This window comes from Ptychodera flava, chromosome 19, assembly GCF_041260155.1.
Source record: "Ptychodera flava strain L36383 chromosome 19, AS_Pfla_20210202, whole genome shotgun sequence".
Taxonomy (NCBI): Eukaryota; Metazoa; Hemichordata; class Enteropneusta; family Ptychoderidae; genus Ptychodera; species Ptychodera flava.
Window position 1 is genome coordinate 21,014,569 of NC_091946.1, and position 13,154 is coordinate 21,027,722.

At 36.3% G+C, this 13,154-nt stretch overlaps 2 protein-coding genes across 5 annotated transcripts in view; one reads left to right on the plus strand and one right to left on the minus strand.

The window, feature by feature from the left end:
• Positions 1–13,154, minus strand: part of LOC139118885 (Na(+)/H(+) exchanger beta-like) — a 125,992-nt gene that overhangs the window by 91,383 nt on the left and 21,455 nt on the right. For 2 of the 4 annotated variants that reach the window (XM_070682441.1, XM_070682442.1), the window contains exons 2-5: positions 5,794–6,188; positions 4,832–4,919; positions 4,221–4,286; positions 2,491–2,572 (exon numbers count right to left, since the gene is read on the minus strand). In XM_070682441.1, coding sequence (XP_070538542.1) covers positions 2,491–2,572; positions 4,221–4,286; positions 4,832–4,919; positions 5,794–6,121 — 564 coding nt within the window. In that variant the 5' untranslated portion in view covers positions 6,122–6,188. Of the gene's footprint in view, positions 1–2,490; positions 2,573–4,220; positions 4,287–4,831; positions 4,920–5,793; positions 6,189–11,033; positions 11,176–13,154 lie in introns of those variants that run through there. The other 2 variants (XM_070682439.1, XM_070682440.1) reach the window with 2 other exon arrangements.
• Positions 11,703–13,154, plus strand: part of LOC139118889 (protein O-mannosyl-transferase TMTC4-like) — a 45,282-nt gene continuing 43,830 nt past the window's right edge. The window contains 2 exon segments of the mRNA XM_070682447.1: positions 11,703–11,891; positions 12,253–12,653. Of these exon segments, the coding sequence (XP_070538548.1) occupies positions 12,289–12,653 (365 nt within the window). The 5' untranslated portion in view covers positions 11,703–11,891; positions 12,253–12,288.

Here is a 13,154-nt window from a genome sequence, read left to right on the forward strand (position 1 = left end):
GTCAATCATGTTTGACCATGGTCAAGACCATGTTCAAACATGGTTATTGACCATGTCTAAACATGTTTCAACCATGTTTAACCATGTTTGAACCATGATACAGAAAGCGGGGACTTGCCCACTGAACAGTCATCTAACTTCAAGATCAAGTTTTACATACAGTGTACATGTATTTTTGAAATTCAAAAGTTACTGGTGTGGTTAATGTTCTCAAGGACAGAGTCAGGCCGTACCATTCACTTCATTTTATACCTTGGAAAAGCAATCTTTCTATACAATGCTATGCAAACGCTGTGAAACATTGCATTTGACAACACAAGGTTGTTCTATATACTGACATGATTACCAATCAGATACTGGTAGGTATCATACACGTATCATGATATTACCCACATTTCTCCATAGACTCTGAAATAGCTCATTAAACTGTAGCAAATTTCATCAGTACACAGAACATCTTGAGCCATATTTCGAAATTCTGACGGCATCATTTTGATGACCACGTCTTTCTGATTTCCCGTTTTGAATAATGAGAAGATCTCAAGCACTTTTCCACGGAGGCAATAGTAGTTTTGTAATTTTGTCAACAGATAATGTTGACAGTCATGCATTTTCCAGGAAACTAAGGGATTAAGCTGCATCCGTGTTGGCAAAAGAAAGGATATTGATTTTGTTAAATTGTCTATAACAAAGGAAATTTATACACTTGACAGGTGGTATGAAGAGACCATCTCAGTTGCTGAGAACTTTACCTTGAAAAGCATATGAATTTCTGGCACCTACAAATATCTGCTGTTAATTCAATTTACTCATGAATGTGTAACATAATTGATTATTTGGTAGCATACTTTTAACAAACAATCTTGAAAGTAAATTGAAAGTTTTAAATTGTTCAAAAACGACTAAAACTGAATGAGCCTTCAGCACATAAAGTCTGAGTGCACAAATCAAGCGGCATTGTGGGTAACCTCACTTACTGTGCAGTGGTTGTGACTTTATGTTGTAACTTTTCTTATTTTTTGCTTGGCAAAACAAAGGGGTTCTGCTTCTCGCTGAGGTATTTTGAAATATCAAGTATTCAGCTCACAAACACATCCAAACATGCAGAATGGCAAAAATTATTGTTGGCAAAGGAATTTTAGTTCTGCGTTATGATTAAAATTCAGTAGTTGACGCTAACAGTGAACATTATGCAATCATACAGGCTGTGGACAAGCCGAACATTGCACAGTTGGACACCATGTTTGGGAGCAGAACAAGTAAGGGTAACTGTAGTTTAAAAACAGAAATGACACTGGAAAACGCATCAAAGGTTACCGCTAATGGAACTTGGAATTGCCTTATGTAAGAATGCATGGACTTCACATCGCACGGTAATCACCACGCATAAACACAGCATTCACTTCAGCGACTCAATCACCCAAGCATGAAAATGGAAAGGGGTCTTTACAAGTGTGCCCGAAACGACTTTTGATTTCCACAGCCATTCGCAAAACACCTAAAAGCCTGGACTCATATCAGTCTCACTGCAGCCGCTCGGATTGTCGATAAATGACGTAGATTGCTGGAAACTGATATGTGTCTGGAAATATATGTATACCTCTGTGGCACTATAGTCATCTATAGATAGCATTGATTGGGCTAATGTGATACCATTGTTTGATTTAGATACAGCAGATCTTTGACTTCAAAAAAAATTCAATAAATCAATTCAAACTGTCTGGGCACGGCAGTTGTAACCATGGGAGAAGGTTTGTAATCCTTTTTCAATAGGTCCTGTAGTGGAGATGAGGACCTGCCACCCTGTGTGTAAATTTGTATTCAACAGGTAACATGTGTTTCCACTCATGGTGTATTATGGACATGGATCTAGGCTAGGCTCTATTACTATCAATGAGATTGCCAATCCCCTCCATGCACTGCCCCAAAATCGTGAGATATGACAGAAAGATGAGTTTCAACAATTGTCTACTGTATCCAATTCCTTGCGTAAAAGTAAATAATATTGAACTACTATGAATACGCTACTAAATGAAACGCTTGTGAAATACGCATGATTGAAACCTATGGTTTACTGCCATAAAATAGCACTGCTCAGAACTGGTTGATGTGTACAAAATACAAGCAAAGACCTTAAAATGTGAAATTCCAATAAAAGGCACTCATTAACAACCCTTTCACCACATGTAGAAGTCCAACATTGCCGTAGAAAACAAAAGAATTGGACCAAACCATGGCAGTGAAAGGTGAAGAGTTTCTGTGACGGTTTGGGAAGATAGGTAAATTGTGCAATTAGCCATAATGGTACTATAACATAATTGCTCCCTATTAGAAGTGCATTGACCTAACAGAGGGAAACCCAGTATTGTGACTGGGTACCTAGGTAAAATTTACCAGGGTGCTGGCCTTTAACAAAACCACTGAAGGTTACGTGTAACTACAAAGCTGAGATATCAGAGTATCAATATAATAGCCAGACTGATTACTCACCACAACAGCATAGAGCAATATGGATCCAAAGTTGCTGAAAAACGTCCTATCATGGAGTGAGTATGCAGACTCCAGCACCGATCTGTTGAAAACGTCAAGAATTTTTATTTTTGTTGTTAAATTTGACAAGTGTTTTCATCCTCCATCAAGAATTTTAATTTTGTTGTTAAATTTGACAAGTGTTTTCATCCTCCATGTACACACTGGCGACACAGGAAAGAGACCTTCTTTATACTCAAAGGTCACTGTTTTGCTTATTGAGCAAAATTTGAAACCTTAAAGACTAGACGTAATTGTTTAGTCTTATGCAGTTCCTCAGTATAGGCAACGTTCTAAATGCATACTCTCAAATGTACCAATTTTTTATCATACGTAATTATTTTAAAGCCTACAAAAAATTGTATTTTTTGCTTTTGTAGTAGAATATAGAAAATATGATTTTTAAAAATATACTTTGTCTGTGGTTTTGAGATTTGACAGAAATTCTATTCACATTTGAACAAAATTCACAACGTGAACATTTATTGATTCAAAATGGAGATTTCCTAAAACAGCCACGTGTAAATAAAAAATTAATATTCATCACTCCCAAAGTTTCTGAATAAATTTATTTGCTACACTGAGCATTTCAAAGATGCACCTGGGTTTATTCAGTATCACATGGTCTACGGCTATCACATGGACATTAAATTGTTTCAAGATTTTTGAGCAATTGCTCATTTCATTCCATATGCAAGCTGGTTGAATCCTTTAGCATTTCATCCAGTAATTGGTTTGGCAAAATCATTTCAGCTCATTGGGTTATTTCCTAAATAAATGGATTGATAGAAAAATATGACATGATAGATAAATAATAAAGTTTTCAGCATTTTATCATGACTTCCTCTCTCCCGGAAGTCTATCATGACCAGTTTGCTGGTGGATTTTGACACGATGTGATGAAATGCTTGATATTGCAAACTGAGATTATAGTCAGATGTGATGAAATGCTTGATATTGCAAACTGTGGTTTGCCATAGAGGGCGCTCAAACAAATTATGGAAAGTGATGCTCTAGGCCCTATCGGTATATCTGTTTCAAAAGTTAGCGATGGCAGTCAACTAAGTGCAACTTAATCAAAAAAGAGTCCTACTGCTATTTCATATTACGTTCTTCTCCCTGAGGATGTAAATAAAGCTTAACTGAGTAATACATTTACGCTTACATGCATATGAATACTGCATAGTGTATGAACATTTGACAGATGAACACATCATAACTATAATTTACTTCAAAGTATTCTCCTTTAACATCAGAGACTGATGTAATTTGTTTGTTTTCACCTGACAATGTTTATTAAAGATAAATACCTATAAATAGCTACATGTCTCAGAACATTCTCAGGGGCATTATTATTGTACCAATCTGTGCTGTGCAGCAACTTCTCTTTCTGGTGTTAGAGGGCGCTCTAATAGATACAGTGACGGTCTTTCTTGGCGGAAGGGTAAGGTTTGACCATTGTTGGACAACATTACTGTAAAGCACAGGACTGTGCATAAAAGTTAATTTGACAGGTAGCGTTTACATTTCAATAATTCCCACTTAACTTTCAATCTAAAATTTCCTTTGAGTGCGTAATTGTCATCACATCATCAATCTAAGCCAGACAACTTTAAGGATGGTTACTACGATACTGAAATAAAATGAACTGTATGAGAAAAAAAATCTGATGAAATGTTTCCTGTACTTACGGAGGTAGAAGGAACAGAAAGAATGTTCTTGATGTAAAGACAAGGATATTTCCATTACCAACAGCACTGGAATATACAAATGAAAAAAAGTCCTATCACAATATTTGTGAGTACATATATGAAGTGAAACAGACAAAATTTTGCCGGTATGTTAATTGTGTATTTCAGTGTAAGTTACAGATATACGGTACAACCAATTTACAGTGAAACAATCACAGGTTTTTTCCAAAACATAATTTATGAGGACAGCGGAAATTTTTTTCAATTGGGTACTAAACTTCAGTACCATCAAAATAAGTTGGAAACAACAACTTCAAATGTCAGAGCTTGCTTCACATTATTTCAATAAACTGATACTTTTGAAACCAATTCAATAGTGCTGAAAGTCATGCCGCATCTCTACAGACAAAAACCAAATTGTTATAAGAGCTTTGTTTGCAGTAGTTCTAAGACAACGATCAATTTCAGCCTGATTTGCTCTTTCCATCATTCATCGACCCAAATGTTTATCGCTCTGTCAATCCTAATTACGGGTACATGAGACTCGATGATGAACGTGTGGAGCATGATATTGCCTGAGTAACACCTGCACTGGTTTGTTGAACACTTACAGTGAAACCAGGCCAACCAGAGTTCCCAGGACAATCAGGAGGCAAGACTCTGGGAATATGGAAGACAGCACTCCGGCATGGTGAAATCCTGATAGATGAAGGATAAATGCAATCAGTACAGTTCAAGATAGGACTGAAAGATGTGTGGGTGGGTGCTACATGACCTACTGAGTGCCTACGTATGGCTGAACTTTTCAGTTTTGGTTCCAGACACAAACTGATTTATAGCAACTTAAACACAATAATGGCTGACTTTCATATTACATACATGTATCACTCGGCATAGTCACCTGCTCACCAGCGCTTATTTACTTTATATATCTACAACAAATGATTTTACCAATGAAATGCAACTGTGCAGTATAAAAGTGTAGACCAGAATGTAAGTAACTCAAGGCCTGGGGCAGTGTTAGCACAAGTATGATTTAGGACATGGTATGTTGCAGAAACAGTAAGCATTATTGCTTTGAGAAGTGTTTTGTACAAGGGTGCCAACGAGGTTTTATGATATACTGGTACCTTATTGGGTATCACAAGGTGATTGACATAATCTTTGGCACATTTTTGGATGCTGTACTGACATTAAGATTTTATTTGTTGTTTGGATGCAACGTCAGGCAATGCAGCTGAAGCTCCATTACTTTGTGGATTGTTGTTTTACATTCAGCAACTCTTCCTCCATGCACATTCACAACAATAGAGAGGTTTAGTTACATGTAATAACACGTACGTCTACTGCTGCACGATGTCATAGACTAGACTCATCAGTAAGACATTGTCTTAATCTGCTGTGGGGTAAAATATTAAAAGTGCAGGCCACAACATTTAATCCCATGCAGATTAATCCGCATTGGACACGCTCATCCAGATATGTGCAAACAGACACAGAAAATTACTGCACGGACACAACAGCAACAGCATTGTAACTTGAATTGCAGTGTCTGATAAACAAAGAGAAATACCTATTTTAGCGATGGCAGCAGTTAGTACAAAAAGGGTGATGATCAGAGGTCCTTCGACGTAGTCGTAGTTCCATTCCGCCAAGACAACACCCTCATGTTCTCCTTCCTCTCCTTCACCGTCGTGTTCCCCTCCTGTACCATTTCCATGCTTTCCTCCTTCCAACTCCTCTTCCTCTGTCCTCGCATTATCAGTTGTGTTTCCTACTCGCGGCTGAACAACACTGATCTGTGTTGTGTTATCAATGTCGTATTCTGTGTCTGCGACGGCAGCGATGAAACACACGCTGGCAATGCCCGCCAGGATGCATAACTTGATGGTTCCTTTCATTTTCTCGTGAATGAAGTATGAGCTAATAAGGCTGATCTATGCTACTTGATGAAAACTAAGACCATTTCTGAAGGAAAAAACGCAGAGAAATATGAAAATCAAGTGACGTAATTAACCAGCATCTTTGAAACAATACTTGGGACGATTGTAAAGAAATTGTTTGATGCACAGTGCTGATGTTGACGTTTTTATATTTTGTCTTACTTTTACAATAACCTTATTATTATTATACATATTTAATTAAAGAGTCGAATGTGCTGTCACAACAAATTTTCTTCTAAATTCAAACATCAGGGGTGCTTGAGAGAATGTATCGAGTACCCTGTGAAACAACATTCAGCTATAAGCACTCGCTAGGATTGATGTACTGTACAGCAAAACCTCTGTAAACTATATGTAGGACAAAGCAAGCACACTTATACATGTACACTTGTCATCGCACACTGACTACAAATTACATTGAATAATACAAATTGACTTTTGGCGTTCTTCCATACTTCGTGCAAGGGTAGCCACCTGACAAATCATATTCTCCTAGTAACGTACATGTACTGGGGTTAAGAGGTCACTTTGAAGGGGCAATGCAATTGTGAACAATCCATACATACAGCAATCCTGTACTTCAGAATTTTGACCCTCTAAAATTTAACAGTATGTACATCTTGTTCAGCATTTTATTTCCGTGGCCTGTTGGCTTAGTTTGCAATTTTGCAAGTTGGCAGACACATGAATACTAGAAGTGGTATACATGTGCAATATGCCAAAGAGCGAGGGGAAATTTGCTAGTTCGAGTTCAGAGAGCCCCTTGATGTACACTCGAATACTATTCAACTTGATCACAAAACGCTACAAATTTGAATTTGTTCAACCTGGGTCAACACATTTAAATTTGAAATAGCAAGAATATTTTCATATTTTTATCTTTTTATATGGTTTGTCAATGAGAACAAGAATTTTGCACATCTGCCAAAAAGGCCATATGGAATGCTTATTCCTTACTGTAACTGTTTCCAGATGTCATATTTATGATTAACTGTTGAGTGTGTATTCTGACATTATGCTTTAAAAGCATCAAAAATTTTGGATAAAATACATGTTCTAAAAAATTATTCCCCACATTGTCATAGAATACAGCTGACCCCTTGACAACTTTAATTAACTTACAGGGCCAGTACTAGTTGTAACTTTCGATGATTTTTAAAATTTTTTTTTTTATTTTTTGTTTTTAATGTCAACTACATCTACAGTTTCTCTTTCTGCTCCCCGAAGCATGTTGAAATACAGTCTTCAGCTTTTCCACTCAGCCTGTACATTTGTAAACTGCATCGTTTTTTTGACAAGTACATTCCGGTCCGGACAATACATGTGCACCTAGAATGCAAATGTCAGCAATAACAGCGCATTATACATGTATCCACGCTGTGTTGACAAACTAAATCGCTGGCATTTGAACATGCTTTGCCTTTGGGGAGTAGAACAAAGACTTGTAATTGACATACAAAAAAAAAGTAGTGAAAAAAGAAATAATCAAAAGTTATACTACTAGGTCTTGAATATCTTCAACCCCTGATTGATACAAACATGTTTCATTTAACTTCACAAGTTTAACAATAAATAAATAATTAAATACATGTAAATAAATACAGAATAAATAAATATACAAAATAAATAAATATAGTATACACATTATATATATATATATATACATATTATATATATATATATATATATATAATATATATATATATATATATAATTCATATAATATATATATATATATATATATATATATATATATATATAATGTGTATGTGTGTGACTTTATATGCTCATAAATGTCACTACAGAGGTTCAGTTCTCAGAGGTTTAGATCTTTTGTAATTTTGAACCTAGGGATCTTTGCAAATATCCCAGTTTTTTTCAGGACTAGAGCCTTATAGGTTAAGAACAAAATCATTCAAGCCCACTGTTTGACAGGTTTTGCATTTCTGCGTTGTATCTTTCACACGCTAACTTAAAGATCTCCTTCCTTGATGAAAAACAAACAAACAAGTAAACAAGTAATTAATCTATTCATTAATCAAAGCTTAAATAATAACCATTTGCATACTTGTGATCCACTTTTCAAATATTAATTGCATTTACTAACTCTACATAATAGTTTCCTGTAGCAACCCATGCCACTGTTCCAATTGAACATTGTGTGTCTTGGAGTAGCACCCCCTGGAGAGACTAAAAGCGTGGGTATTGCCCTCTGCAGACTTTTACAATACACTAGTGACAAAGCTTCATGGTAAACCCCCTGAATATTGTATTTAGAACAAGCAGTCATTTAAGCATACTTGGAATGAAATCTATTACATTTCATAATATTTTACAATATTTGTGTACTACAGAATATCAACATGCAGTCTCAAAAATATTTATGCAGACTGGACATCTGTCAGTTGCCATATTGATCACATATTGTGAATGGATTCTTATAACAGGGAATATTATAAGGATTTGATTGTAAATTTAAACTTTTAACTTCTGTGATCCAGATTTTCAAATTTAAACTGTATATATTTGTTGTTATATCTAATGGTTATCCCTGAAAAAACCCTTGCGGCTACTAGATATGTAGGTCGCCTTAATCCTTTGAGCTTTAATAGTGTGCCTGTTCTCTATATAACCTATTATTGACAAACTAATTTTATTTATATGCAGTGTTACAACAAATCAGTGAAGATGACAGAGTTGTTAATGGTATTATTATTGATTCAATTCATTGAGATAACAAACTATTTACACGCTATATTGTGATGAGGGTATGGGTGTACTTGTACTATTGTGGATGTGTCAATTTAAATACCATCTGTCAAACTAAAGTGACAACGTATGTCAAAAGTCAATCAAAAAGCTCAAAGGTGATAGGTGAGTTAAAAATGCTAAGAGACACATGTAGTCCTTGTATTTCTCACACAATTTTGTGTAAACCTATATATGTATGGACATTATAAGCATAAAACATAAATTTTCTCATACATGTATCAGGATATCATCAGAGTGGACAGTAAAGTCCACAATTTAGCATGTGATGAAGATGAACTTTTTAACAAAATTAATCAGCTTCAATTTAATCAAACGGAAAGAGATTATGGACACTTGCCATCTATATTTTCAAGGTAATAACGAAACAATGTGTGGTATTTAAATTCATGGAAATTTATTGCAAATGATTTTACATGCAATAATACAGAGATGAACTGTGTACTTTTCAGTGCTCTCTCTCTGTCTCTCTCTCTCTCTCTCTGACATATACACACACGATAATTTATCACACAACTAATCATCAAGGGGTTATCAGTGCATTAAATCAGATAAAAATAAGAGTATGATAGTTGTTATCAATAACACCACCTCTGACTCACAGTACATGTAAGTATACAGACAGATAAAAACGGAAGCTAAAAATATATCAACATATTTTTCTTTGACAAACATCAAAATCCAAATACTACATGTAGGGCAAAAGTAATGAAAACCATATGGTTTGGAAAAAATATCACTAAGCACTAGCACCTTTAATTGCAAATATCCTCATTTTATTTTAATATTACTATAAAAGTATAAATGGTTCAGTTGGGGAATATGAAACTAGTGTTACTTTTTCTACTACCATCTACATGTACAGGTATAATTTATATTTTGTAGAAGTGTTATGCCACTATGAATGAAATATCAGATGCAACTATGAAGGGAACAGTCAAATCTTCATATTGTGGTTTATGATTACTTGTGTGTCCATATATACAATTGGCTTTTTTCTTTTCATCAGTCTGTTGCCCAGCTAGTTATTTACATTTGAGTCCCTTTTAATGAAAATTTGAGCAGGTGCTGATAAAATGCATTGTGAATTTAATTTGAGATCTTATATGGCAGGTGTTTAATTTTCCTCCACTTAACTATTTCTGGTAAAGTCGTATGCACTCCTGCACATACTTGTGTGTCATGGGTTCATATAAAAAGTTTTCCAATTGAAATTAGGGCTAATTTTGTGTATTATACATGTAAAATTACCCTGGAGAGTCAGAGTTCGAGGTAAGCTGGTGCTAAAACATATGGCAGAGTTTATGCAGCAAACCACCCGTTGACTGTACGGTGAAAGAATATGATGATTCTGAAGTTCAGAAATGAATCTGGTATATGGTGCGCTTGTCAGAACCTGTGACTTGCTCACTTGACCGGGGGTATCAACTCTACTATTCATGACATGACATAATTTTACGACAGCAAGAAAAACTCGTCTGCAATTTCCTGACATTTTGGATTAATGTCATATGTGTATATATCGAGTTTTTATTAAAGTTGTCATTTCATATCTGGGCAGCAACGGCAAGGTAGTGTTTCGCTACTCTAAAGTCTAACATGAGGTAGTGTGGCTGAAGTACGTTACATAACAGCGGTCGGGACGGGGGTTAGAATTGACAAAAACTTCACAGACAGTTAACAATACACTCCATTAACAATATCTGTCCTCGACAGGCTTGTTATTTAATCACTGATGATCTAAAACGTTATTTGTCACTGGTCTGTAGTGATGGTACGGGCCGCTGGATCATGAGCCTGTCAACTGTTTTCATGACTAGTCTACTGCAAATACTAAATTTGAATAAATTTGTGGCCACTGTTTGCGATCGTGAACGAAAGTCCGATGCGACTGCAACATTTCCAGCTACACTCAAGATTACGATAACTGTTATGCACTGAGCGGGGGCGGCTGCTTGTCGTGTTTTCGGGAGTAAATCATTAGATTTTTGCAATCCGGGTTCACATCCGAAGAAGCACTTGGCACTGCCTTCAAGTTCAAGATACAGATTAATTGCATGGCGCTATATAGCTGCATTGCATTCACTAATAGAAAACGTACCTACCAACTTCCTGGACAGATCAGAGCTCATCATACATGCACTTGTCCGTGTCAAACTATCGAACGATTCAGTTGTGAACACTGGAATAAGTGAATAGGACAAAAACAAGGCACACCACCCATAATCATTTAAATTTCGTGTCGTGTCATAGGTTAAGCTCTTATTTCCCCGCATATTCTCGCGAGACTTCAGAGTACGCGACCGGACTCCAAAATGGCGCTATGGAGTGCAGCGTTTGAAACTGCTTGTTAATATATGTTTGAAGATATCTCCGTTATGCAACGTCAACCACGGTAATTGATGCGGATAGCACATATCAAACCTATAAACCAATTCTTTTGCTGAATACCGGAAATAATCATTCGTTGTATCGCAGATAGCAGACGACACTTGAGTCACGTCAGTGTCGGCTCGTCGAGTTCCAAGCGGCGCGGCTGCATCTCATGTACTTCTGTAAACAAAGTCTTGTTCCTTCCACGTGACCGTGTTATAATACTTAGCATTGTGATTCCACTCCGTACGTGACACCGGAGAAAGCTGAATAGTCATACTAAAGCTTCTATAGACTGTCAGGAGAGATGACGCTCGTGTAGAACGGGACGAAGCTGTGGAGGATGTAGCCAGCGCAGATTGTTATCTTTTGAGGAAGGTGCCACAACAACATACGTGGTGACGTGAATGCTGAGAGCGCCTCACTTGGCGCAGTTTTCAACAACATTTTCCTGTACTCGCGGTGATAATGTCGTTGCACACACCCACTTCGCGAAGCTGCGCCATATTCTCCAAAGTTTGAAGTCTCAACCGTCGCAATTTTAGTTGAATTTATGTTCAATTTCTAATATTACCAAACTCTAAAGGTAAAGTAAATTTTCTTATTTTTATTTATTTTTAGCACTGTGGATTACAAGTAAATTTTCGGACAAAAGTTCACAAATTCTCCTTCTATTTTTTCCTCTTCTATTTTCTCAAAGGAGTTTAAAGCTTGAAATGAAAACACTGTTGGCAGAGCAACTTTATCTTCACATATTTTTGATGTATGCGTTCAGAAACTTTACTGAGCGTCACTGAGCAGACTTTTTATCTTTACAGAACTTTGTAGTATTTTACAGCGTTTTAACTCATTGCTATTCAGGGCCTCTGACACTTTTTTAAACATTTGTACGTTTGAGAAGCATCAAAGGTTTCTCTGACAAAGTTATATAAATTTCATCTTTGAAGCTGTTACAAGGAGATTTTTGATGTTAGTATGCAAGAATGCAGAACCACAGCTCACCAAGACACAAGCAGAGATCAAGAAACGGTACCCACAGCCACCCAGCCCCCCAACCACGACCTGAGCCATTGAAACTCGTCAATACGGAATGGGACGCTGCTCTGCCATTGCCAAGGTTACCATTCTCCGCAGCCGCCTTAATAATTGGGGTTCTGTCGATAGTCTGCTATTGCAACAGTATTTATGGTGACTTTGTGTTCGACGATACCGAAGCCATTCTAACCAATGATGACTTGAAACCCGAGACCCCTTTGACTGACGTGTTTCAAAATGATTTCTGGGGAAAGAAGCTAACAAAGAAAGAAAGTCATAAATCATACAGACCTCTGACTGTGTTGACTTTCAGGTAAGTACAAGCCGTGCAAATTTACTTAACCCTTTGAGCGCCAAAGTCAATTTTTGTCGCCTTAAAAATATATAACCCAGCAATTTTTTTAAAGATTTTTGCAAAAATTTTGATAAGAAATTGTAGCCGATAAAATGTAATGACCATTTGGTCCAAATTATCAAAAAAATTACAAAAAAATTCTCAAAAATTGGTAAAATGTTGCAGTAAAATTTTGGAGAGAAAAATTACAGCACTCAAAGGGTTAAACTTTGTTAAACCTGATTGAACATTGCCAACATTTTCAGACTGTAAATTTGCACTCAACTTTACGACATGATGATATTTACTTCCCCCCCCCCATCCCCAATATTTATAGTATATTTATTTTTAAACTGGAAACGTTGTGTTCAAAAATACTTTTTAATTTTTTCACAAAAGTTAAAGACATGTCTTTTTTCTGTAATGTGACAGGAAGCTGACCTGAAGGTTTATGTGATATTGTTATTCAAGCAAATAGTG